At 41.7% G+C, this 25,441-nt stretch overlaps 1 protein-coding gene across 1 annotated transcript in view; it reads right to left on the reverse strand.

The window, feature by feature from the left end:
• DCBLD1 (discoidin, CUB and LCCL domain containing 1) overlaps positions 1–25,441 on the reverse strand; it is an 87,862-nt gene that overhangs the window by 28,660 nt on the left and 33,761 nt on the right. The window contains 2 exon segments of the mRNA XM_015409058.1: positions 2,402–2,614; positions 4,037–4,183. Coding sequence (XP_015264544.1) covers positions 2,402–2,614; positions 4,037–4,183 — 360 coding nt within the window.

Below are 25,441 nucleotides of genomic sequence, written 5' to 3' on the forward strand. Positions count from 1 at the left end.
CCAATTATTTAAATCTATATTGTGACCTATATCTTTCATCCAGGAAACCATTGATGTTTTCACAATTTCATCTTGCATATATTCCTCTAATAATAAAGTATATAATTTTTAATCAATTTCTCATCTGTTCCCAGTCATCTTATCCCAATCTATAAATTTCTCATAAAATCCAACTCTATTATCCTTATAGAACCTAGACTTTAATTGTATTCTTTCCCACCACGTTAGTTTAAAGTTCTGTGCAAATAATAGCTCTTCAGATTTTAACATATTTTTAGCATCTAAAAGCTCTTCATACCTCCCCGCATTATATTTTGTAATGAAGGAAGGTTTTATGAAGACTTCGAGAGGTGAAATCCACTTTGGGGTTTTAATATTATGTTTATCTTTTATCTCTTTTTATTATCTTTTTATCAATGCCCTTCTTATTATATGGTGATGAAAATTTGTATGTATTCTATCTTTTCCGAACCATATATATGCGTGCCAACCCATAGTTAAATCATGACCTTCCAGTTTTAGAGATCTTAAGTTTTTTTAATGCTATCCACTCTTTTATCCATGATAAAGATGCTGCTTTATAATACAATATCTCTCCTTCTTATCTTGTAATACTTTCCATTTACTCCTAGGCCTTTTTGATTGTCAAATAAATTGATGAGTGATCTTATCTATCTCTTTCAAGTATTGCATCTTTCTAAGAATTCGTATGTTTTGGGCAAGAAAAAGAAACCAGGGAAGAACATTCATTTTGATCGTTGCAATTCTCCCCATGAAAGATAGTTGAAGGTCCTTCCATTTTGCCAGATCCTTTTTTATATCTAGGAACAGTCTCTTATAATTATGATCAATTATGGAACTATAATTATGGGAGGGCAACAGTGGGAGGGCTTCTAGTGTCCTGGTCCCACTGCTGGACCTTCTGATGGCACCTGGTATTTTTGGCCACTGTGTGACAAGAGTGTTGGACTGGATGGGCCATCGGCCTGATCCAACATTGGGTTCTCTTATGTTCTTATGTACTTCTGTTGGTTAAAACAATACCTAAATATTTCACTTTCTTCCTCACTTCTATGGAGGAAATTTCTTGAAGCTGCAATATTTGACTTGAAGTACAATTTTTAGTCAGCACATTCATTTTTAAAAAAATTAATTTTCAAGCCTGCCGCTTGTCCATAATCCTGAATTGCATCTATAAGTTGGATAATTGAAGGTCTTCTAAAATAAAAATTAAGTCATCAGCAAAAGCTTGTAATTTGAATTTTTCCCCTTTAGCTTTAAGACCTCTTATTTGGTCATCTCCTCTTACCAAATCATTTAAAGTTTCCAAAAGAAAAAGAAAAAGTAAAGGTGACTTTGTGTCTTTCTAACAAGAGTCACTTAGTTTGGTTCAGTACAAAACTAGGGATGTGGGGGGGGGGGAAGTTGGTGTTTTTGGCTTCAGGTATATCAGACCTGAAAAATATTGGTAAATGCCGAATACCTGTAAAGTCCAATACCCATAAAATATCAGGACTGGGGAAATATTTGGTCTTGCTGAATATATATTCGGGTCTGAGATACCTGACAGGAAGGAAGGGAGGCGTGTAAAAATGCCCTCTTTTCCTCTGAAAACCCCTGTAGCTTTTCTTGTCAATTTCACTCCACGCCAGTCAGCTGTTAGGTTTAAGCCATTAAGGGGACAGGCCAGGGGAGTGAAACTGACAAGGGAAAGCCTGGGCTTTCTGCCTTCCCTTCTCTAGCTGCCCTGGGGTAGCTGGAGAAGGGAAGACAGGGAGCCCAGGCATGTTTCCATGCCTGCCCTTTGCTTCCCAAGCTCCCCCCACTGTGGCAAGTTGGTTGGGGAGCCAAGGGCAGCCATGGAAACATGCCTCCTTCCCTCTGCTCCTGCAGAGAAGCTCAGGGAGGGAAGGGGAAAAAAGAAGGCATGTTTAAGTGCCTTTCTTCCCCCCCCCATCTCGGGGAGGGAAAGAAAGGGATTTAAACACGCCTGGGCCCCTTGCCTGCCTTCTCCAGTTGTCCCACAGCCACAGGGCCCATTGAGAAGGGCACCCAGGCATGTTTAAATCCCTTTCTTTCCCTCACCGAAGTGGGAGAGGGAAAGATAGGCATTTAAACATGGCTGGGCTCTCTGCCTGCAGCCCTGAAAAAGCTGAATAAATTTGGGAAACTGTATTCGGTAGCCGAAAAGTTTCCTGAATTTGCATTCAGATTTAAAAATACCAATAAGGTATTTATTCGGTATTTTTTTGGTTCAGGAAAGCCAAATGCACGTCCCTATACAAAATTCGACCATTGATTAAAGGAGGTAGATAAAGGGGAAAAGGTGGACCCTTTGCTCCACTCAAACAGAATGTTAAGCCTTTTAACAATTCAACCTTACCAGCATCTCCTTACATACCATGTACTGTCGTAGAACTCTGGATGATAAGATAATTAGAGTCACATCTCTGGGATTCAATATCCAAGTCTCCAATTTTTATGATCAGCCGCTTCCCCTGAGGCACCTGAATTCTCCTTTCACAAACAGTGTAGTTAGGATAAGTCCCAGGATAATTCTTGGATGCCAGAGTTCCACTGTCTTGACAAATGATCATAGGCCCACATCCATTTTCTGTTTGGCAGACAGGGAGAAAAAGAGAACAATTAAAAGCCATTAATTATTGCTTTCATCAATTTGCATATGAAATATAAGTGCTCCTCATGCAATTGATTGCACATTATATTAAAGTATTTCATATGAAGAGTATGATTGTGTCCAGAGGGAGGTGCATGAGCCCCCATTTCAGGCACAACCAGAGAAACTTCACTCATATATATTGTTGAAACTGTTGTTTACTAAGCTGTTTTAACATTTCTGCTCTGATCTTGGTGATGTTAGAGGAAGCAGGAAAGCAGGAATGGAGGAAGCAGGAATACAGACTCAAAATACTTGAGAAATAGGGATTCATACTCTTCTCTTTAGAGATTAATATGAATCCCTATTTCTCAACTATTTTCCCCATGTACGGCTTGACAGAATATGACAAAATATGACCCATCCCCAGGGTTCCTTCATCTACTAGAGACATAAGACTTGTTTGCATGTTACACTGAACACATGTACATCTGTTTGTAAGAAAGATCCAATGCATAAATGAAATCTGGGACCAGTATCTGGGAAAATGTGGGGTTGAAATTACATGTTCATCTGTACATGTATTGAATGTAATATGAGAATTACTCAGCACACACAGAAAGAAAAGTCAAATGTACACTGTACACAAAACTTATATATGTTAACTGTAACTTGTCAAAAGGGCTAGAACTATCCTGGATAAACTTTTTCTCCTTGATTATTCTACCATGTGATAAGAATTTACCACATATCAGGTATGTATTAAATGGTGGCTTACATGGGCCCCAAGAGGTTGCTCTCACTCTAACCTAGAAAATAGTCTTCATGGAACATGACACATCTTATGGACGAAAGCAGGAAATCAAAGTCCTCCCCGATCCTCAAGTCATTATAGGTAAAGGTAAAGGTTCCCTTGCTCGAAAGCCAGTCGAATCCGACTCTAGGGTTGCGGTGCTCATCTCCGTTTCAAAGCCAAAGAGCCAGTGCTGTCCGAAGACGTTTCCGTGGTCATGTGGCCGGCATGACTAAACACCAAGGCGCACGGAACGCTGTTACCTTCCCACCGAAGTGGTACCTATTTATCTACTTGCAATTTCTTGCTTTTGAACTGCTAGGTTGGCAGGAGCTGGAACTAGAGACAGGAGCTCACCCCGTCTTGCGGCACCCAGGTCCTGAACCGCTGAACTACTGACCTTCCACAGCCTGCAGTTCAGCGTCTTAACCACTTGAGCCACCGCAGCTCCCAAGTCATTATACAGAAAAGGAATTAACCAAATTAGATTGCTTTGGGGCTTCTAATAAAAATAATTACATTACATTTTTAAAAGAAATACTGTATCAGGATTTATCTGGTTTATACAAATGCATAATTTGGCTAAGGACATATCCCACCTACATTTTAATAAATGGAATCTTTACCCAGAAAAACTGTTTGTGGAAAAATGATCCAGAGCAATGAATGAGCTAAGTAGGAAGCCTCTTCCTTGTACTCACATATAGCAAGGAGATTGTTTGCTGGCATAAGTTCCTTTTCGTATTTAATAACAGGAAGATGGTAAATTGTACCTTGTATACAAGATACACATCGTCTGCATAGCACATATGAAATTACAACTTTACTCAGCCAAGAACACTGGGGGAGGGTGACTTTATTTACAAAGTACTCTCTCTTCCCATTTCCCTATTAAGACTCTTACCGCAAAAGGCAAGCAATCGCATGCTTTTAGAATTAATACTTTCCTTGAAGCCATAAGGGGTAGCAATATTTAAACTGCAATCCCACACATACTTCTGCATAAATATGCACTGTCATCTTCCTATGTCAATCATTTCTACAGAACCAGCATGAACTGTCTGGCACCATAACAGGACAATGTACAGGATATTCTGAAGGAAGTTACTGCGCACCCATGCCTCTTGAGCTGAGGTATTTGTTTAAACGGGAAGAGAGAGTCTGGATCTGTTCATGTCTTTTGGAGTTTCTAATCTCACTTAACACTCTAAAATAAACTGACATTATAAAGACTAGGTTCAGCAATACCTGAGTGGCATCACATTAGTTTACCAGATGACATCTGCTTTTCACCTTGATTCTGCCTTCTGTATAATCAACTCTTCATCTAATAGATTAAGGTGAGTAGCCGTGTTGGTCTGAAGCAACAGAATGAAATGCTGATCACCCTCTATCTATATGTATGGACTGGTAACTTCCATTTCTATGTATCCGAAGAAGTGTGAGTGCACACGAAAGCTTATGCCTTGAATAAAACTTTGTTGGTCTTAAAAAGGCCCCTAGACCTCCCAAATTTTGTTCTTAATCTAACGTCATTGTTAGACCTTCACATGAAAAGTCCTGTAAAGTGGATTCAACTGATCCACAGCACAATGTTTCTGTATGAAACCATATACCGATACCAACATAACACAACTAGAATCAGGGTCTATATTCAGAGTGCAATATGACGATTTTGTTTGGGAGACTCTGTGGCTTAATCCTCCTCAGAGCAGGGAGCATCTGAAGATGAATAACAAAGTGGATGAATGTTAGGAAACCCTCCTCCCCTCCGATTTCTGTTCTAGTGACTGGTGTTACGCATTTATATTGGGCAATCCTCACCTGAAGACTACAAAAGGTTTTGTTTGTGTCTGGCTTGACAGTGATGGATGATGAACTATTTACTAAAATTCATTACAGAGTCAAGATGTTATAGAAAAGAGTAGAAACACTTGTCCTGGCTCACTCCAAGTGGACTTCCAGCATTCAAGGAAGACAGAAGGTGTCATCAAGATAAAGGTTTGGAAACTATTTAATATAGACAATGAATTAAAATAAACACCCTCTGTTTTAACGCTCTACGTCTGGACTGCTGTTTAAGATAGACATTGGAAGCCTTCTTTGTCTGGCAGTTTTAAATAGAACTCCTCTCCCTTCTTTCTGTTAATCGCTTCCTCTTTGCCTTCCCATCACGATATGTACTGTTCCTTGACTCATTCCTCTCAACCTGGCATAAAATAATGGGCACAAAATCAAAAACAAGCAAACAAATAATTTGTTATTTGGGAGGGGAAGCTGTAGTCAGGGCACACACATTTTTATGTTTCAAGAAAATCATGATTTACAAAGTATTCACTCCAGCTTTAATATTATCATTATTAGCTGAAATTCAAGGAGATTTTAGGCTTCCTTGGAAGCTGATCAGGGTTACAATGATTTGATCTTTAATCCAACCTTCCTCCAAAGAGCTCATAATTGCGTACATAGCTACCTTGTAAGGCAGGTTAGGGTAAGAGATAGTGATTAACTTAAGGTTACCCCTTGAGCTTCATGGCAGAATGTAGATTCAAATTTAGGTCTCTCTTGTCCTAGTCCACTCTAATCAGTACTGGCTTCATGATAACTAAGGATAATTGTCTACTACTAACTGCAGCCACAGAAGAGCATGGACATATTCTAGGTTATGGACTCCATTCACACAGGACAATGCTGAAGCCCAATAGGCCTGACTGGTGTTCTGCATGCAGTGTTCACCCTTTTTTTTTTATTCCCCCGAAGGGGAGTTTTTTATTGATTTTTTATACACTACAAATAACTAACAGAAAAAAGGGGATAGGGGACTACATATACGGGAGAAAGCAAAGAACCCACTACTGACTAAAAACTCAAGATAGGGGATCTTCCAAATGACTTTTTCTTCAAAATCCAGAGTCTTTTATCGCTGTACTACTAGTGAACCGTGTCAATCTTTTAGCCCTTTTACCCTCCCCTTTCATATTTTCTTGCCCAATACCGTGCCCCCCCATCCTCCCCCTAGAACCAGAGTTCTCAAAGGCACAATTCTGAGTCCTTCAGCCTTTACTTCTTTTTCTTTCTCTTCCGTAACTTGTAGGGACTTTTTGGGGCTGCTTCCCTTTTCTCCGACAACGAGTCCTCACCAGATGAACCAGTTTCCAGCTCAGCACTGGACCTATCGTCCTCTTCTTTTTTCCCGTCCTCTGACCTTCCCAGCTGCTCATTTAGGAACTCTTTAGCCTTAAGAACAGAGTCTATCTTGTCTTTCTTGTCCTTGATCTTGAATGTTACACTTTCTGGAAACAGCCATTTATATCCAATTGAGTTTGTTTGGAGGAAGCACACAAGTTCTTCCTGCGTTGTCTCACTTCAAATGGAATATCCTTTAGTGTTCTGACCTCATTCTCCCCCACCTTCAGTGGGGTCCCAGAAACTGCTTTCAGGATAGCATCCCTGACGTGCCTCTTCGAGAATCTTACCACTATTTCCCCAGGCAGATTGTTCTTCTTTATAAATCCTGAATATGACCTATAGGCCACATCCATGTCGTTGAGCAATAAATCCGCTTTTATCTCTGTCACTGGGGCAAGTAAATCACTCATAAGTTCTTTAAGATTCTCCCCTCTATTTTCTGGCATTCCCTGGAAGTGAAGGACCATATTGGCTTTATCCATTTGGACTTGTAGCATCTGATCTTCCAAAGAATCAGTTTTCATTTCCAAGTTTTTCGCTTTCTTCCACACTTTCTGCGTTGTCACTGCCATTTCCTTTACTTTTTCTGCATCCTGCTTCATTACTTGGATCAAGTCCGTTATTTGTGTTTGCTGGGCAGTGATGTTTATTGTAACAGTTGAGAGCTGTTTTTGCTGCGCTGTGATATTTGCCGTCACTGCCATCATCTGTTCTTTAAACACATTGAGCTGTTCCAGCAGAGGGCGCATGACTTCAGTCATAGCCTTCGTAGTCTCACTGGTCGTTTCCGGTCTTGGGGACTCTGGTTTCGCTTTTAACAGTCTCTCTTTGTACTTGTCCCTCTTCCCTGCCACCTTTTCTCCGCTTGTTTACTTTTCGCAAAAGTTAAAGAGTCTCTGAATATATGCTTATCTGTATCACTCGATGGGTGAGTACTTTTGGGCAATCACGTTTTCACTTTCCCCCGCTCCCCTCCCTTTTCACTTCTCAGTTCGTGCGCATGGGAGGCGTCCCTCCCCCGCCCGCTTTACTCTCGCCGCATTGGAAGGGGAGCATCTTTCTGTTTAAAATTCGATTCTGGGTTGACTCACGTTCATAGCTGGTCTTGCGACCCCCTTTCCTTCATCGTTTTTTGCGCTCGATCCCCCAAGCTTGTCCCAGCCGGCTTCACTTTTACCATTCGGTCTCTCAGCTGAATGGACCACCGGAGCGAGAGGGAGCCTCAATTCCATGGCATTCTGCCATGGAAGCGGCTACCCCCTTCAAGCTCCTCGGCCAGGCGCCCTCCCCCGGGCTCCTGGGGGGTCTACGAGCCTGCTCGCCCCCTCCGCCGGAGCACGGAAACACCCCCAGAGCGTCCGGGAGGTGAGTCCGTGTTCATGCCGCCATCAACCGGAAGTCCAGTGTTCACCCTTCAACATGCCCAAGTATCTTCTACAATGTACAGATGTTTCACAACAGATTCAGCAACATGAAAATTGTCTTCTGAAGACTGAAGCTTTGATCTACTAAACTGATGGTATCAATGGCCATATTGAACCATTAACCTATCTACATTGCAGCTTCAGGAGAATGTCTTACCCAACATTTGGTACCTGGATCCTTAGTGGAAGATGTTGGTGATTGAACCTAGGATCCTATACATGCCCAGGCACGAGATTTACTACTGGGCCGCCCTGACCTGGATAGCTCAGACAAGCCCGATCTCATCAGATCTTGGAAGCTAAGCAGGGTCGACCCTGGCAAGTACTTGGAAGGAGACCTCCAAGGAATACCAGGGCCACCTCTTTGAAACACCCAAGCCCCATTAGGGGTCGCCAGAAGCCAACCATGACCTCCAGGCACACGCACGCACACACAAAAGAAGATTTACTACTGAGCCATGCCCCCCCCCTCACAGAATCTTGTAAGGTCTATTAATAAATATGAGGGTCCTTTGAAGCTCTCCATGATTTCTTAGCTAGTTTAAACTTAGTTTTATACATAATCCCATTTATGAAGCATGGCTTTCTACGCTGGTCAGAGAACTCTAACCTTTTGTAAGGTCAAGTTTCACAATCTGTCATTCAATAGTCTTAATACATACATCACAAGAGCAATAGCTACCATGAAACATTTACGAGACAGATGTTTCTTACCATTTCTTATAACAAAACAAGGGCAGTCAGTTCCCTGACATTATATTCTTCAACAGCCACAAAAACATCTCTGAACTCTCTGCTCCAGTAGCAGAGAACAATTTTAATGCATGAACGGAGAAGTACCAAGTTCTTCCCTGGAACATATTTACACGGACAGCCACATCTATGAGTGGTAGCAATTTCCATGATTATTGAATTTCCATTTTTAGATTTTGGGGGGGGGGGGAGGCACAGACATTACCAATGGTTGATTGTCTGGATACTACACTATGTTTTTCTGCACCCGAAAAAGGCAAGATAATTTTGGAAGTAAGAAACCGGCAAATCAGAGACAAATAAAATTATGATCAGTGCTGTAAAACAGGTTTCTACATGAGGAACGCCCTTCCCCACAATACTCTTATTCAGCATTACCAATTATTCGTCACTAGAGTTCTGTGCTCTTTGATATGATCAGGCTGTACAGCAACAGAAACAACAGTTGTGGTACACTGGAGAATATGCACATATTCCATGATCACACATGTGTGCATGCGGACACATACATGCAATATTGGATATACTCTGCTTCAGAGACTTACAGTCTGATCATTCAGAGTTGGCAGTCAGTCTTACTGAATGCAATAGGGCTTACTTCCAAGTAAGTGTGGATGGACCTTAAGTTTTCCTTCCCTCACAAGTATGTAGCTTGTCTCACCTAGAAACACTGTTCTGTAAACATTTTCTGCATACCACTTGCTCTCTCGACTACATAGTATGCTACAAGTTGATCCAACAGTTAGGGCTGAACCAAATGTTCTCCAGTGCATATTTTCAGCATGAAAAGGGTCTCAAGCTGTGTATCCTTTTTGTTTCTCTTCGCTGGCATCCATAGTCCCAATGGTCAGAAGCTGTGGTGCCATTTCTTAATTTTAAAATTGGAGGCCTTCTTGGTAACAGTAGGCATTGCTCTTAGAATAAATTAGCGTGTTTTACCCTTGGTGGCAACATTACCATTGCTAGGAAGCAGACAGCTAATTTTAAAACAACAACAACAACGACAAAATGATACAAAGCTGTAGCCAACTACATTGACAAAGAAGTGAACAATGCTTCTGCCCTGAAGCGGGAGCGTCCTATGGAGTAAAACATGAACATCATGCTCTGCATAAGCCACAACCATCCACCTTTTAACCTTTTTGGATTTAAAAGTTCTACAATATTGGATACAGCAACAAAACGTAGAGGAAGAAGAATTTGGATATGGTTTTGTGAGTACGCTTATTTCTAACTATAATTGTTGAGACGACGCTTTTCAAGTTACCCTGAACTCTTAAGCCCAAAATGGAAGTAATTAGCAGCCAGAGAATGAACGGGAGAAAGAATCGTAGTGGATCCCTCCCCCCCCCCAGGGCTAAAAACTTTGTTGTTAAGGTCTCACATTTGTGCTTGATTTATTAGGAGGCTATTGAAAGTGGACTTATTTAAAGTGAAAGTAAGTATATCATTAAAATGGCATCTCCAGATGGGTTTGAGGAGGAGGATCTTGATGACAATATGCTAATAGGTGAACTCACTCTGGAGCAATTTTTAAAGGTGCTGAGAGATGGAATACAGAGAGGTATTGAGCAAGCTTGTGCTAATGTGCTTGGAAATTCACAATTTATACAACAGGCCATGGAAAATGAGGAGAAAAATGACGAGGAATTGGTACAGAACAACCAGAATGTTATGGAACAACAGGCTTGTTACTATAAAGAGTTGTTTGTGGATACCCAACCTGCACCATCAATAGAAATGGAAATGAAGATGATGAGATTGTCCTATTTAGAGACAGAGCAAAAAAAAGGAGGTACAAAAAATTTCTAGTAAGGAAGGGAGAAATAAAAAGAAAAAAAGAGATCAAGACGAGGTGTGTGGAAAGGCAAGACTGAAAACATAACTTGGGACATAGTTAGGTGGGAACATGGAAGAGAGAACTCAGAAACAAAACTCCACATATATAAAGAGAAAAGTCATGTGGACTCATTGAGGCAAAATTAAAAGAGAGAGAGAGATCAAGACGAGGTGTGCGGAAAGGCAAGACTGAAAATATAACCTGGGACATCGCTACGTGGGAACATGGAAGAGAGAGCTCAGGAACAAAATTTCACATATATAAAGAGAAAAGTCATGTGGACTCGCTGAGGCAAAAAAATAAACTTCAGATCCATAGAAAAAAAATTAAGATATATGAAGGTTAATTGGTTCTGCAGAATTTTGCTATATTGGAAAAATGAATTTGTGGCTTTTGTTGTACCCCAATATCAATGATTTTGTTTATGTGTTTAATTATTTAGTTATTTATATATGGTGGGTGTAAGGTATCATGGTAGAAATGAGAATTATAGAAACAAGCCTTTAATTAAATGTGGAAAGAAAAATAATGAATGGGGTTTAATTAGGGCTATAGAAAGCTAGTGATATGAATTAAATAGCTAGAGAGGATGTTATGTTTTTTGCCAAATGGTGAAAGAATTAATTTTTAAAATAGAGGGTAGTGACACTGTAATTGTTAGTGATTTAAGCTTAAGTTGAAAAAGGTAGTTTTAGGGTTAATAGGGTATCGAAATAAGAATTAGATAAGAAAATATGGTTTTGAAAGTTGTGAGAATCAGGAATAAGATAGATAGAAATGACTGGAATAGGGAATATAATTTAAAGTTAGGGTGTTGGTAGAATGTTTGTTATAAGTTGCTCTATAAAGCTGGGGTTCTTTAGGAGTAAAACAAAAATTGAGGAAGTGGAGGAAAATGTATATTTGTATGTTTATGTGGATATTACTCCCAAATGGAATTATGAATATATCTGTATTGTTATAAGGAAATTTTGACAAATATAGAAGATAGATATAGGGAATCTTTGGCATATGAAAAAATAACAGAATGGATAAGTTTTGCCCAGTCAAAATATGGAAACTTATGAAAGCTCCATCTAGAGAAAATAACCTCTGTAGTGAATTTGTTAATAATATTTGATTAATAATTTAAAAGATGATAGCCAAGAAATATCGCCGGCGATTGCCGGCGATCCACACACACCCGCCTGTCTGCCGAGCACCGGACATCGTATATAGCCAGAAGAAGCCGAGCCAGGGAGGAAAAAAAAGCCTTCACCAGGGTGCTGGTAGGGAACTCCCCCCCCCCTTGTACTAATGTGTGGCCATAGTTAGGATTGAGATAGGTGATTAGCACCCAAGAATTGTAAACCGCCCAGAGACCCCTACGGGGGTTAGGGCGGTATATCAAGTCGAAGGATAAATAAATAAATAAATATTTATGTAGCCTTATAACTATTGAGTAGAAATTGTGAGAACCTTACTCAGAGAGTTTAAAGTCTATAGAGAATTGTTATATATAATTTGAATAAAAAGCATATTAAAACTTATTAAGATAGCTGTTATAGAAATGCATACATAAGTGCTGATTTGACTCTTTATCTTCTATATTTAAGAGTTAAGTGTATGTTGGTGTATATAGATAATATCTTTTAGGGTATATCTGTATTTATATTGTCTTGTAGGTTACATGTGATGTATGTTTGGCATTTTGAAAACCCAATAAATAGATTTTTAAAAAACCAAAGGAAAGCCTCCTTATCTCTCCTTGCTGTTCTATGGAAATCTACATTCAGTTGGGTAAATCTTTTCTTTTCACCTTTGCCTTTCATTTTCCTTCTTTTCTCTGCTATTTGTAAAGTCTTATCAGACAGCTACTTTGCTTTCTTGCATTTCTTTTTCTTTGGGATGGTGATGATTACTGTCTCCCATACAATGTCACAAACCTCCGTCCATAGTTCAGGCAAAAAAAATATTCTTCACCTCCACTGTATATTCATCAGGGATGGATCTAGGTCAAACCTAAATGGCCTAGTGGTTTCCCCAACTTTCTTCAGTTTAAGCCTGAATTTTGCAATGAGTAGCTCATGATCTGAAACACAGTCAGCTCCAGGTCTTATTTTACTGACTGTATAGAGATTCTCCATCTGCAAATGACATAATAAATCTGATTTCGGTGCTGTCCATCTGGTGCTGTCCATATGTAGAATTGCCTCTTAGGGTGTTGGAAGAGGGTGTTTGCTATGACCAGCGTATTCTCCTGACAAAACTCTGTTAGCCTTTGCCCTGCTTCATTTTGTTCTCCAAGGCCAAACTTGTCCGTTATTCCGGTTACCTTTTGACTTCTTACTTTAGCATTCCAGTCCCCTATGGTGGACATCTTTTTTGGGTGTTAGTTCTAGGAGGTGTTGTAGGTCTTCACAGAACCAGTCTACTTCAGCCTTTTCTGCATCAGTGGTTGGGGCATAGACTTGGATTACTGTGATGTTGAATAGTTTGCCTTAGATTCGGACCGAGATAATTCTGTCGTCTTTGAGATTGTATCCTATTACTGCCTTTTTCACTCTCTTGTTGACTATAAAGGCTGCACCATTTTTTCTACAGGATTCTTGGCCACAGTAATAGATATAAAGGTCTTCTGAGTTAAATTCACCCATTCCTGTCCACTTTAGTTCACTGATTCCCAAGATGTCGATGTTCAGTCTTGCCATCTCATTTTTGACCACATCCAACTTACCTTGATTCATAAATCTTACATTCCAGGTTCCTATGCAGTATTGTTCTTTGCAGCATTGGACTTTCCTTTCACCATCAGACACATCCACAGCTGAGCATCTTTTTGGCTTAGGCCCAACTGCTTCATTCTTTCTGGGGTTACTTGTACCTGCCCTCTGCTCTTCCCCAGTAGCATATAGGACACCTTCCAACCTGAGGGGCTCATCTTCCAGTGTCATATCTTTTAGCCTTTTGTTACTGTCCATGGGCAGGGCCGGCTCACCCGCTAGGCAAACTAGGCATTCGCCTAGAGCGCGGGCCGGCCCTTAGGGCACGGAAGGAGAGGCAGGGGCGGCCCGCAGGAGCCCAGCATGCTCCCGGCACTAGGAGCCAGAGGAGCGCCATCTCCATGGAGCCAGGCGCCACGGTGCCCCCTCAAGCCAGCCAGCGGCGGCGTCACACTGCCAGGAAGCGCCGTCCATCCTCCAAGGCCTCCACTCTGCCTCGGAGAGGCCACCCAAGCAGCAGCAGCCTTTCCCCAGATTGTGCTGGCTGGGCAAAGGGGGGCAGGCAGGTGCTCCTGGCTGTGCGCGGCAGCGGCAACCAGGCTGGGCGGCCGGAGCAGCGACGGCGGGGTACACAGGATGGTCGTCCACCTCTTGCCACTGCTGCTCGCCCCAATGGTGGTGCTGCTGCTGCTGGGCACTGCAAGTAAGACTCCGGAACCGGGATGGGGCTGGCCGCCGGCGTCCCCTCCGCCGCCCTCCCTCTGCTCCGGGTGCCCCGTCAGCTCAGGCTCCACAGCGCTGCCCCAGTGTAGGATGAGGAGGTGCGGCAGGCGCTTCGCTGGCAAGACCCAGGGAGTGGGTGGCAAAGCCGAGCTCTGCCCCGAGGCACCGCACGCCAGCTGGGAGGTCTCCAGGCCCCACCGGGAGGTTGGCATCTGCGCTCGCCTAGGGCGCAGGAACACCTCGGGCCGGCCCTGTCCATGGGGTTTTCTTGGCAAAGATACTGGAGTGGGTTGCCATTTCCTTCTCCAGTGGATCACGTTTTGTCTGAGTTCTCTGCTGTGGCCTGTCCGTCCTGGGTGGCCCTCCACGGCATAGCCCGCAGCCCCCTCACCACATCAAGGCAGTGATCCATGAGATCCATATTACTTCAGCAAAAATAAAAGACTGCTTCGGATAGCAAAAGTATCTCAAAGATTTTTTTTTAAGCTTCTCTAATTTTGTCACATAAACATTCTGACACAATTTATACTACATAGGACTTTGGATATTAATGGTGACAGGAGCAGGAATTCCCAAATATTTCACAAACTGAACTAAAGCTTTATTTTTTGTTTTTTTAACAAGGGCAATATTTAGGGGTTGGCTCGGCATTTTGTAAAAAAAACCCAAACCCTATTCAAGTTCCTCCTCTCTTGTTTTTAAAACTGAAAGCTAAAATTTCCATGAACCTCAGGACCATATTTTGGAACTTTTCTGTTCTTCCACCAAATCACAGCACCACTTACAGTGTCAGATCAGGAATGGGGTGCAACAGAAGAAAAAATGGCTGAAGGATTTATCAGCAGGAGAACGGTGTGGGCAAATGACAAGGAAAAGAAAATTGTACTGTAAGATTACACTGAATGTTTTATATTGTATTTTATTTACTGTTGTACATCGCCCAGAGCCCTGTGAACACAGGGATTGGGTGATTCATAATTTTAATTTATAAATAAATATAAAATGTAATTTTACATATTTTTTTGAAAATTCTTCTTCTTTAAGAACAAAACTGTACTTCCCTAAACTTCCACACTGCACTCAAACACATCTCTGCCTCCAGAAGCTCAAGTTCAACAGATGCCCAAGGATTCTAAGTGTACTCAAACTTGAGGAACAGAAGAAGTTGGACGTTTTCAATCCTACCTGTCAACAGGGTCTGGAAAAGCCAAAATACAACAGTAATGTTTCAAAGAAAGGAAGGCACAGGAAGAAAAAGGATTTAAAAGTCAGAAAACAGACATCAGTTTAATCCTTGGTTGGCATGATGCAAGGAGCAGCATAGCAAGACATACAACCGCTAAACGCTGAGAGAAAAACCAGAGCAAGATAGCCAAGTCCTTGAACTGCACTTATAATTACTAATTTCTAGAGCACTCAGAATGTGCGAAGTATGTTACTCTCTTTATTGCGTTAATCCCCTCAGCTACTCTGTGAGGCAGATCATTGTCATTTTTCAAATGGGATTAACAAACCAAGTCTGAAAGACTTGCCTTGAGGCCAGTTCATGTAAGGTAATGCTGTGCAAGTTTAGTAAAATCAGGCATGAATAGAGTTTAAACCCAGAGCTCCAGAGACTAACTTCAGCATTCTCAGTCGCATCTTTGCAAGCCCAGAATGAGTTATACTCCGTTCATATTCTCAGCAGAACACGACAGCAATCCAGCCATGCTACACTTGCCAGTGAAACCATTTGAACCATGCATGTTTAATGCAACAAGAAAAATCCCTCTTTTGAAGAAAACATTACTTCATGCTCCCTTCTCTTCAGCAATGGCACAAACACAACCAAAGAAATAACAAAGACATTTCTCCTAAAAACATCCCAGAGGATAAATTGGGGGGGAGGGGGGAGAGATGGCAGTCTCCTGTTTGTTTTTTCCAGCTTCTTCTGTACGTGCCACCACTGTGTGCATGCACACATGCTCCCTACCAAGAAAGAGAGTACACTTGAAAAGAAGCCACTGCATATTGCTTTGCTTCCTCAGCTAGTGGAACAAAAGACAAACTTCAAAAGACAAACAATGCAGTTTATTGAGGCCAAACACATTTTGCACTGAAGTCTCCTTGTTGGGTGCACTGTGCTAAAAGGAACTGCTTGAGACAGTCAGACATTCCGTTTTCTGAAATAACACATGACAACCTCAAGGGAATTTCATGCCAGAGTTGACATTATTTAAAACCAGTTATTTAAACAGTAAGTATTGAGTCTTTATTTCTTTAGGAAATAGTCTGATTAAAATTAGATCTGATCACAAGTTTTCTCTGGGTTGTTTTGCTTCTACGGCCTGTTTGTTTGACCCTCCAGGACAACTGGTTGGTTGTTGTGTGAAACAATATGCTGCACTAGATGGACCACTGGTCTGCAGGCTCTAGCAGGCTCTTTTTATCTTCTAACAGTTAAAATAGAAATTATTATTAAAGCAGGGTAGAATTTATAACAAAATTATGGGCAGGATCAAGCACAACATTTCTACTTCGTGCTAGAGCTCTTGCGCAAGCAGAAATGCATGGAAAAGACCATGGTAATTGCTTGAACTAAGTCAAAATTATTGTGTTCCCACTTGCATTTCCATTTGTGCAACCAATTCCTGGCCACTATAATATGCAGTGAGGCAGGTGCTAGGTGTTGCACAAGATCTTGCCCAAGCAGAACTGCGTTAAGTCCATTTATGTTTCTGCTTGCCCACTGCTGGATCCAAGCGTATGAACTGTGGGAAAATGTCTATTTTCTACAGTTTCAGATTTGTAACTGGGTGCAACAGAAAAGACGGTTGAAGGATTTATGATTTAAATCAGTTTTTAAATACTACATTCCAAACTAGCTTTTGGTTGAGTGTCTACATTTTTGTTAAATCTGCATTTTTTGATGTCTATACCATAGTGTCAGAGGCCTTTAATGCCAATGAAAATTAAATAAAAACAGGATGCTTTACAGAAACAGTTTATTTTTGTGCTTCCTGAATTATAGCACATTCCCCATGCTGCAACAAGGCAATATGCCAGAAGAATGAAATATGGGAATTCCAACTGCACAAAGTTGCAGACAGCAACACCAAAATAATAGAACAAACATCACAGTAGGGAACAGGATAATGATCAGCAATGCTGTCTTGCACAAGCCTCCTAGAGAAGAACAGGAGCTGCAGAAAAACACAATAACACTCATGTACAGTGCTAATTTTTTTCAGTGGGATTATGAAAGAAAACTGAGCTATAATATTAAAATTTAAATTCCAACATAATCACAAATGGAACATTGCTTTGTAGTGTGCATACTTCAATATATAATCGATTGATTTTCTGCATCTTACTCTATCAGTCTAATAAACCTTGACATAATGTATTATTGTGCAGATATACCAAGACAGGTAACGACAGTGAAGGCAATAACACAGTTACGTAGTTTTACTACAAACCATAACAACATAAAGTAATGCACTATTATGCTGATTTTTTAAAAGCATTAAACCTTATTGAAGCAAAAGAACTAACAGAACCTTATCCCATCCACCCATGTCCAAATTCACTGCAACAGCAGCCACAATTGAATCTCTGTTAAAATCTCTTAAATCTGAAGATTAGTTGTATCATTGTGGGTTATTATCTTGGCTAGTTTGCATTAATTTCTCATTCATAACCCCCAAGTACCCTGAAGACATGCATCTTCAGAACTACAGAGGAAACAAAACAATCTTAGGATGAAACAAGATGAATATGATGCTAGTCACAGTAAATTAACACCTACACCAATTCTTTCTAAGAATTCTACAAATCAATCCTATTGCATGCTAGACAGGATAATAATGAATAATAGGAACTTTTTTTTAGTGTGCATACAAGCAACTCTACAATGGAAAACTCTACTGCAGCATGATATGAACAATAAGTTTATGTTGGACACATTTATTTGCTAGCACATCTAGAGTCAGGCTAGACATTACAAAAAAAATTGCAGAGGCTTTGAGTCACAAAAGTACCATTTACATATCACCATGAGCATTCAAGAGCTCCGCATTATCACAGCCACACTTAGATTACTCTTGCAAGGTAGGCTAAGAAATATCACGGCGCAGTGATACTTGCACTGTGGCTCAGGAGCCACATGTGGTTCTTTGACATGCTAACTGTGGCTCTGCCTCATTATAGCACCCTTCCCATGTTCTGGAGAAGTAAGCAAGTTGATTGCCCCATAGGGCTCATGTTTGGCATGTGGGTTCCATCTCAAAACAGCCACTGCTGGAAGGACTGGAGGACAGGAAGCTGTGAGCCTCTCTGAGCTGTGGACCTCATTCCAGGGACAGAAGTAAAAGGCTTGCACTCTCCAGTACCACCACCACCCCTTTTCTCTCAGCTTCTGTGCTCTAATCCCAGCAGCCAGGCAGCTGCCAGGAGGAGAGCAAGCTGGCTGCCCAGAAATGTGTACAAACCACTATTGCAGCAGCCACAGTAGAAAAGAGCAAGTTGGCCATGGTGGAGCTGTAGAGGTGGTTTTACTCTTTCTCTACAGCCAGCTGGCGTCCTCCAGGCACCTTCGCAATCTCACTCTCTTTTGCCCAACCTCTTGTGCTTCATGCTGAGGAGAGACAGCAGGAAGGCAGAGAGGATAACACATCCCCTCAATCCAGATACACCAGGCGTCACCAGCAGTGCTGAGGAGAAAGCTGAGTTCAGGAGCTGACTTCATCTGGTAATTTAAAATGTTGTAGCTATGCACATTATTAATAGTTACCTCTTATACATATATGTTGGGGTGGTACTCAAGGCTAAAAAATGATGGTCATAGTTACAGAACAGACCGCAAAAAGAAGAAACTGTGAGGTAATTACACTAGAAAATATTTCAATAACAATCACAAAATTTATACAAAAATGTGTACAAAAAAATCATATAAATGCACAAGGCAATTGAAAATGGTGTGACGATGGTCTCCGGAATGTTCTATCATTTCGATACTATTCTTCTTCCAAAAGTAGATGAAAGCAGCGACTCTTGGTCTGTCATTTCAACAAGTAGGTATCCAAAATTTCATTAATATTCACCGATGTCTCATAACTTAGTTGCAAGAAATTCTCTGAAAGCACTTTGCCCTAGGAATATTCTTTCAGAGAATTTCTTGCAACTAAGTTATGAGACATCGGTGAATATTAATGAAATTTTGGATACCTACTTGTTGAAATGACAGACCAAGAGTCGCTGCTTTCATCTACTTTTGGAAGAAGAATAGTATCGAAACGATAGAACATTCCGGAGACCATCGTCACACCATTTTCAACTGGCTTGTGCATTTATATGATTTTTTGTACACATTTTTGTATAAATTTTGTGATTGTTATTGAAATATTTTCTAGCGGGGTGGTACTCAAGGCATACAATATTTATGTGGCTCTTCTAGTTGCTAATAATTGCACATGTGGCTCTCCATAAACCTTGAAATACCATTGCTGCACCCCATAATACGGGTGGCGGGGGGACGACAGTGCTGAGGCATAGGTATTAGTCTGCTAAGTAATTTTGAGTTGAGCTAAATTTTAAACTGTGGGACTTCCTAAGGTCCCGTTCTTTACCACTACATTACACAGAACCAGCTGTACTTTATCAATTTCTTTTTATTTCTTCTTCTCTTTCTTTGTTTACTCTGTTTTAAGGAGATCTAATTACCAGAGTTCAAAAAAAAAAAATTAAGGCATCTGTACATATGTGCTTTAAAGATGAGTTACTGTGGCTCAAGTGGTTAAGACGTGAACTGCAGACCGGAAGGTCGGTAGTTCAGCAGTTCGAGACCCGAGTGCCGCATGACGGAGTGAGCTCCCGTCTCTGGTCCCAGTTCCTGCCAACCTAGCAGTTCGAAAGCAAGAATTTGCAAGTAGATAAATAGGTACCACTTTGGTGGGAAGCTAACAGCGTTCCGTGTGCCTCGCCGTCTAATCATGCCGGCCACATGACCACAGAAACGTCTTTGGACAGCGCTGGCTCTTCAGCTTGGAAACGGAGATGAGCACCACATCCCTAGAGTCAGATTCGACTGGCTTTCGAGCAAGGGAAACCTTTACCTTACTGTTTTAAACTTCTAACTACTCAGACACATGGATGAACCAGGCATGGATTAACTGGATCAATCTATGTAAAGCAATGAAATCAATCAAAGCACTATTGCCTTTAAACTGGCATAGAAAAAGCATTATTTGGCCATTCTTTTTCCTGAAAGAAATTCCTGCTCTACAGTTCACTTTTTCTTTATAAATGGAAGAATATTTAAACTGCCTACCCTCTAGGATTGCCAAACATCACAGATTTATAGTACACACAGAAGCTCCTTATTTCAGGAGCATAACAGTTTCAGAACAATCACTGCACCTCCGTGGTATCTCTTAACAACTAGGCATTTGCATCTGGCAACCAACATCCATCCATAGCCTATCCTTAATGTGCAATGGATAGTGGAAATGCCCTTTTCCCGTCATGAGCTGAAGAGAGCAAAGTTCACCTAAGAAGTGTAAAATAAAAGGGAAAGAAAATGTCAAGGAATACCAACTTTAGAAGCAAAAATTACATTCTGAAATTCCAAGCAAAGCATTTAATATGCAGAGAACATTAATAATAACTTCTACTATATGATATACTGCTTGTCTAATCCAGACTCCTTTGAGCTACCAAATAATAACTTTTCAAGCTGGAATTACAAAGCAAAATTGAAATGCAAGACATAGAAATGAAAGGAGTAAATCATTAAAAATGTTAAGTTTCACTGTTCTCAAGTGATATTTCCAAGATAAAGCTTTAGTCAGAATTTTAAGTTTTGTGAACTGAGGGTCCAGTTCCTACAAGAGTCAAACCTTTTTGAGTAAAGCTCTTGTACTAAGTAACATTAGACTTGGAAAATTAGTCAGATCTCCAATTTGTGTAGTTTTTCATTTCAACACTAGTAAGTGTCTATTCTGTGGCATTGTATCTATAAAAACTGGAGTAGAACATAGTTTGAGTCCAATGGCACCTTTAAGATCAACAAAGTTTTGTTTAAGGAGTAAACTTACTACTTCAATCCACTGCTCAGCTATCATAAACATGCTTCTTCATTCACTTCAACGGAAGGGACAGGTCCATGTGCACCAAGGACGTGCATTTTCAGTGCAGTGAGTGGGAAAGCCATTTGTGTGAACGGATGCTCTATATGGGATCGGATGTACCACAGTGGCTGAGAAGGTACCCTGTTCAGATCTCTCATGAGCTCTTTAGGAAATCTCAAGCAAGCCACTTTCGGTCCCAATCTCCCATCTGTAATACGAAGATACTTACAGAAATATTTGTAAAGTTTTCTAGATGGTGTACGTGAAGCACTTTGACAAGTGCTATCAGTGGGTATGTGGCTTCTGACTGAAAGGACAAGGAACGACAACATCTGGCGGCCGCGCAGAAGGCACATTTATACCGCCTCGTTCACTCTCACCCAGAGCGCAAATCCTAAGCAGAGTTCATTAACTTCAAAGTGTGCCCCGCAGGGTGTAGCTCTTTCGAGGACGGCACTGACACTCTCTCTCTCCCCCTCCGCCCAGCTCTCTACGCGGAGCTCCGGCGAAGCAGCGAACTTCCCCAGTCCCCTGTTTAAACAGGCCGCGGCGACTTCGACTCCAACTCACCCAGCTTCTCCGCGCAGACCCTCAGCAGCAAAGGGAGGAGCAGCGGGAAGGCAGGAAGCGTCCCGCAGCCCATGGCCCCGGGCGCCTCGCGGCTGCCTTCCCCCGCGCCGCCGCCGCTGCCGCTGCCCTTTGCTTCTCCCGCCCTTTGCTTGAAGGGACCAGCTGCAGCCGCGCCTAGCAGTGGGAGGGAGACTCGCTTTCCTTCTAGGGACCGGATTCTTCCGAAGGGAAAGCCACCAACACACGAACTCAACGCGCAAGGGCGGTGACAACAACTTCGCCGTTTGCCTCCTCCCCTCGCCTTTGGCGGGGGAAAGGAAACGAGGAAGGCAAGCGCCGCCCTTCCATTGGGCCTCGTCGAGGGGCGGGCCCTTGACTTGCCCAGCCCAGTGGCCCAGCCCGGCCCAGCCTTTCTCTCCCGCGAGCGGTAGTTTATTGCTCAGCACGGTTGGCTTGGCGTTCCCCGTCACCTCTGGGGCTGCAGCCTGGGTAAATGCGGCGGTGTTTGATGCTACGATAATGTGATTGCCTGTCAGGCCCAGAAGATTTCTTTCCTCTGGCAGACTAATGGGGGCGTTTTTAGCCGAGGAACAATTTTTCCCCTTCGTTTTCTGTTTGTGCACGCCGGGTTTCCCTTGAGCAGTGGAAAAGAGTAAGATTCCAGTAGCGCCTTAAACAACAAACAAAATTTGTGGCAGGGGATGAGCTTTCGTTAGTCAGTGCTCACTTCTTCGGATAAAGATTTGCCTTTGTGCAGCTTACTGACACCTTGCTGCAGTGTGTGGTGGTGGTAGGGAGAGGCCAGGTGGGGTATCTTCAGTTGTGCGCTTTGGAGAAATGATGCTGCTTTAAAAAACTAGCACGGCTTATCCAGGTGCATATCTGCGTCTTCTTATATATTTGCCAATAATCGGTATTCCAGAAATACTGTAAATCTTAAGTAATCTCTTTGCACAATAGGGTGGCTATGAACAGCTGCCTCTGGGAGCAACTGCTCAAGGAATGGAAAATATATGCACCAGTTGAAAAGTAGGGTTGCCAACTCTGTTGGAAAATTCCTGGAGATTTGAGGCTGGAGGGTGAGGTTTGGAGAAGGAAGGGCTCTCGGGAAGATACAGTGCCAGGATCCACTCTCCAAAGTGGCCATTTTCTCCAGGCCTACTGATCTCTGTGGACAGTAATTCCAGGACATTGCCAGGTCCCACCTGGAGGATGGCAACCCTGAAAGCCCAGTCCGCACATGCTCTAGATTTGGTTGTGTGGATTTTTGCCCTGCTAAAAAGATTTTTTAAAACCTCCTGTTGTAATCAGGAGCAGTGGCACAATGGCTTATTGCTGGGATCAGTTTTGTTGGTGTTTCTCCTTTGCTTTTTGAGGCTAATCTTTGATGTTCATACCCCTGTAAACTTTCTCTAATTTCAATTTCCCTGGGTTGAAATACATAGCTGGCCTTTAATTAATATACCATTTTATCTGGTCATTATTCCACTTCAGTGAAAACAAATCCCTGTCTCCTGACTGGTTTAGCAAAAATATTTCATGCACGACTGTGTTGCCAATCTGTTCTACTTTAACAGCCTGGTTTTTTGGACCTTTTTCATAATCTGTGGAGATCTCTATCAGTCTTTAGCCAAAATTGCTTGGGGTTTTTGTTCCTTACTCCTACTTCCCCCCTCAATGAGATAAAAGTGTAAAATCATGATTATTGCAAAGAAATGGTGTACACCAAAACCAAACCAAAGATTGTATGTTGGGGTGGGAGGAGGAGAGAGAAAGGCAGGGAGGCAAGAGTTTGAGTTTCTCTGTCTTAGGGTTTCTATTTACTTCCCCAAATGAAAAAGGGTTGGGTCACTCTTTTTTTTTTAACATGAAGCGGCTCTCATAGGAAAATCTCAGTGTCAACATGCAGAAAACCTGTAGCTGTTCCTGGAAACCTGTTGAGCATATCCTTAGAGGACTGACTAGTTTGTGCCAACAAAGGTTCCTCATTTTAAAGTTGATTCCCTTAGTTCAATTTGACCTGGCTACAGGTCTCTTGGCATACAGCCTGGTTAATCATACTGAACTTTGTCCACACAATCTCATGAATTGCTGGGTGTTTGCAATGGATTTGCATGTGTGAACCACCACCAGGGGACTAGTCTTTTGCAGCAAAGCTGGGGGGGGGGGGGGGGCGGGTTTGCTATCAGGATTAATTTAGTACAGAGTGGACTTCTTGTAAACAAGCATTTTAAGCACTGGTACGAGGGATGGTATACTTCTTAGGGAACCCTGCAAAGCTTTTCACTTCCAGGGATTGCTTTACATTCTGTGTTCATTTCCACGGTAACTCCATATAACAAAAAAGAGAGAATGTTATCAAAACACTCACACTTGGCAGCATTTGTAGCCTTAGTTAATGATCCTGATCCTGGAAGTAGTAAAAAGTTGCTTGCTTGAAAAATCCCATCTTAAAGGAACCCTGGCCAGGCAGGACTAGACTAGCAAAAGGAGAAGAAAAAAACACTAAAAAGAAGAAACTCTGTTGGCACAAACTAGTTGGTTTGCTAGGGGTATGCTCAACAATGGGCACCCTCGTGAAATTAAGCCATCATTTCTCCACAGTTTCTTAGTAGGGAGCAAGTGTGATGCCAATACTGACAAGTTCCCACAGTCTGAAGTCTGTTTGCTGCCAAATCCAACTGGGCCAATGTAGTTCTGTCAACTAACCTACAGGGATCCAGCTTAGCCACCCCACAATAAGTTTATAAAAATGTATTCATTGCCTGTATGCCTAAAAGGCTCCCAAGGCAACATACAATTAATCACAGCTAAAAATAAAAATCAAATGCTTAGAATGGCAATTTAAGACAATTACCCTTAAAATAAAGAAGGCAACAGCATACACCATTACACCAAATGGAGGTTTAAAATGTTTGCGAAAACACAAACCGTTTTCACTCTGTTCCTGAACTGTAATTGTTGAGGTAATTTGGCAGGGCTTTCTAGACTAAGTACTGTACTGAACAAAATCTGTGGTCACCAATGCCCGACTAGATTTGTTAGGTATTCTCTATGCGACAGGATCAAAACACGAAACATTTATATTTTAAGCTCAGATAGAAATACAAAGTGTTCAAGGAAAAATACATTTCTTACCCTTTGAATCTCAGACGGTGCTCTAAAAAGTTTTGCAAATTATTGGTGGGTTATGAAATTGTTCTGGTGCCTTGATTGGCTGTAAGGGCACTTTAAAAAAGGCAACTAAAAGGATAAAAGGTCACATTTTAAAAAATCTACTACTCTTCAAAAGTGTGCTGATTTTAGTATCTTCCCCCCTCGTTTCATATTAAAGGTTGCAACCTATCTGATTTTAAACTGGTCTGATAACGGTTAATGTTAGCCCAGGAGCCTATTTCTACCATCAAGACTCGTTTTGTGAAGGCACGCTGTAAAACCTTCAGCAAATTATCTAGTACAGATCACCAAGCACCTGAATTTAGGGGACTTCCATTCAGATACTTCCTGATACCTTGTTTTAGAAAGGTGTACCCCTGGCAATAGTTAGTGGTTCAAAATGGCCTGGTCAGCAATTATTATTTAGCAAGGAGTATCAGGCCAGTATATTTACCCCCATAGGCTAAAGCAGTCTACGAACAAGATTACTACAGACATCCCATCTCTGCTTTAATAGCAACCAATGGGGCAGGATGTTCTTCTCAGGAGGCTTGAGTTTTTCCCCAGG

The sequence above is a fragment of the Gekko japonicus genome, unplaced genomic scaffold (assembly GCF_001447785.1).
Source record: "Gekko japonicus isolate JY-2015 unplaced genomic scaffold, Gekko_japonicus_V1.1 scaffold50, whole genome shotgun sequence".
Lineage (NCBI taxonomy): Eukaryota > Metazoa > Chordata > Lepidosauria > Squamata > Gekkonidae > Gekko > Gekko japonicus.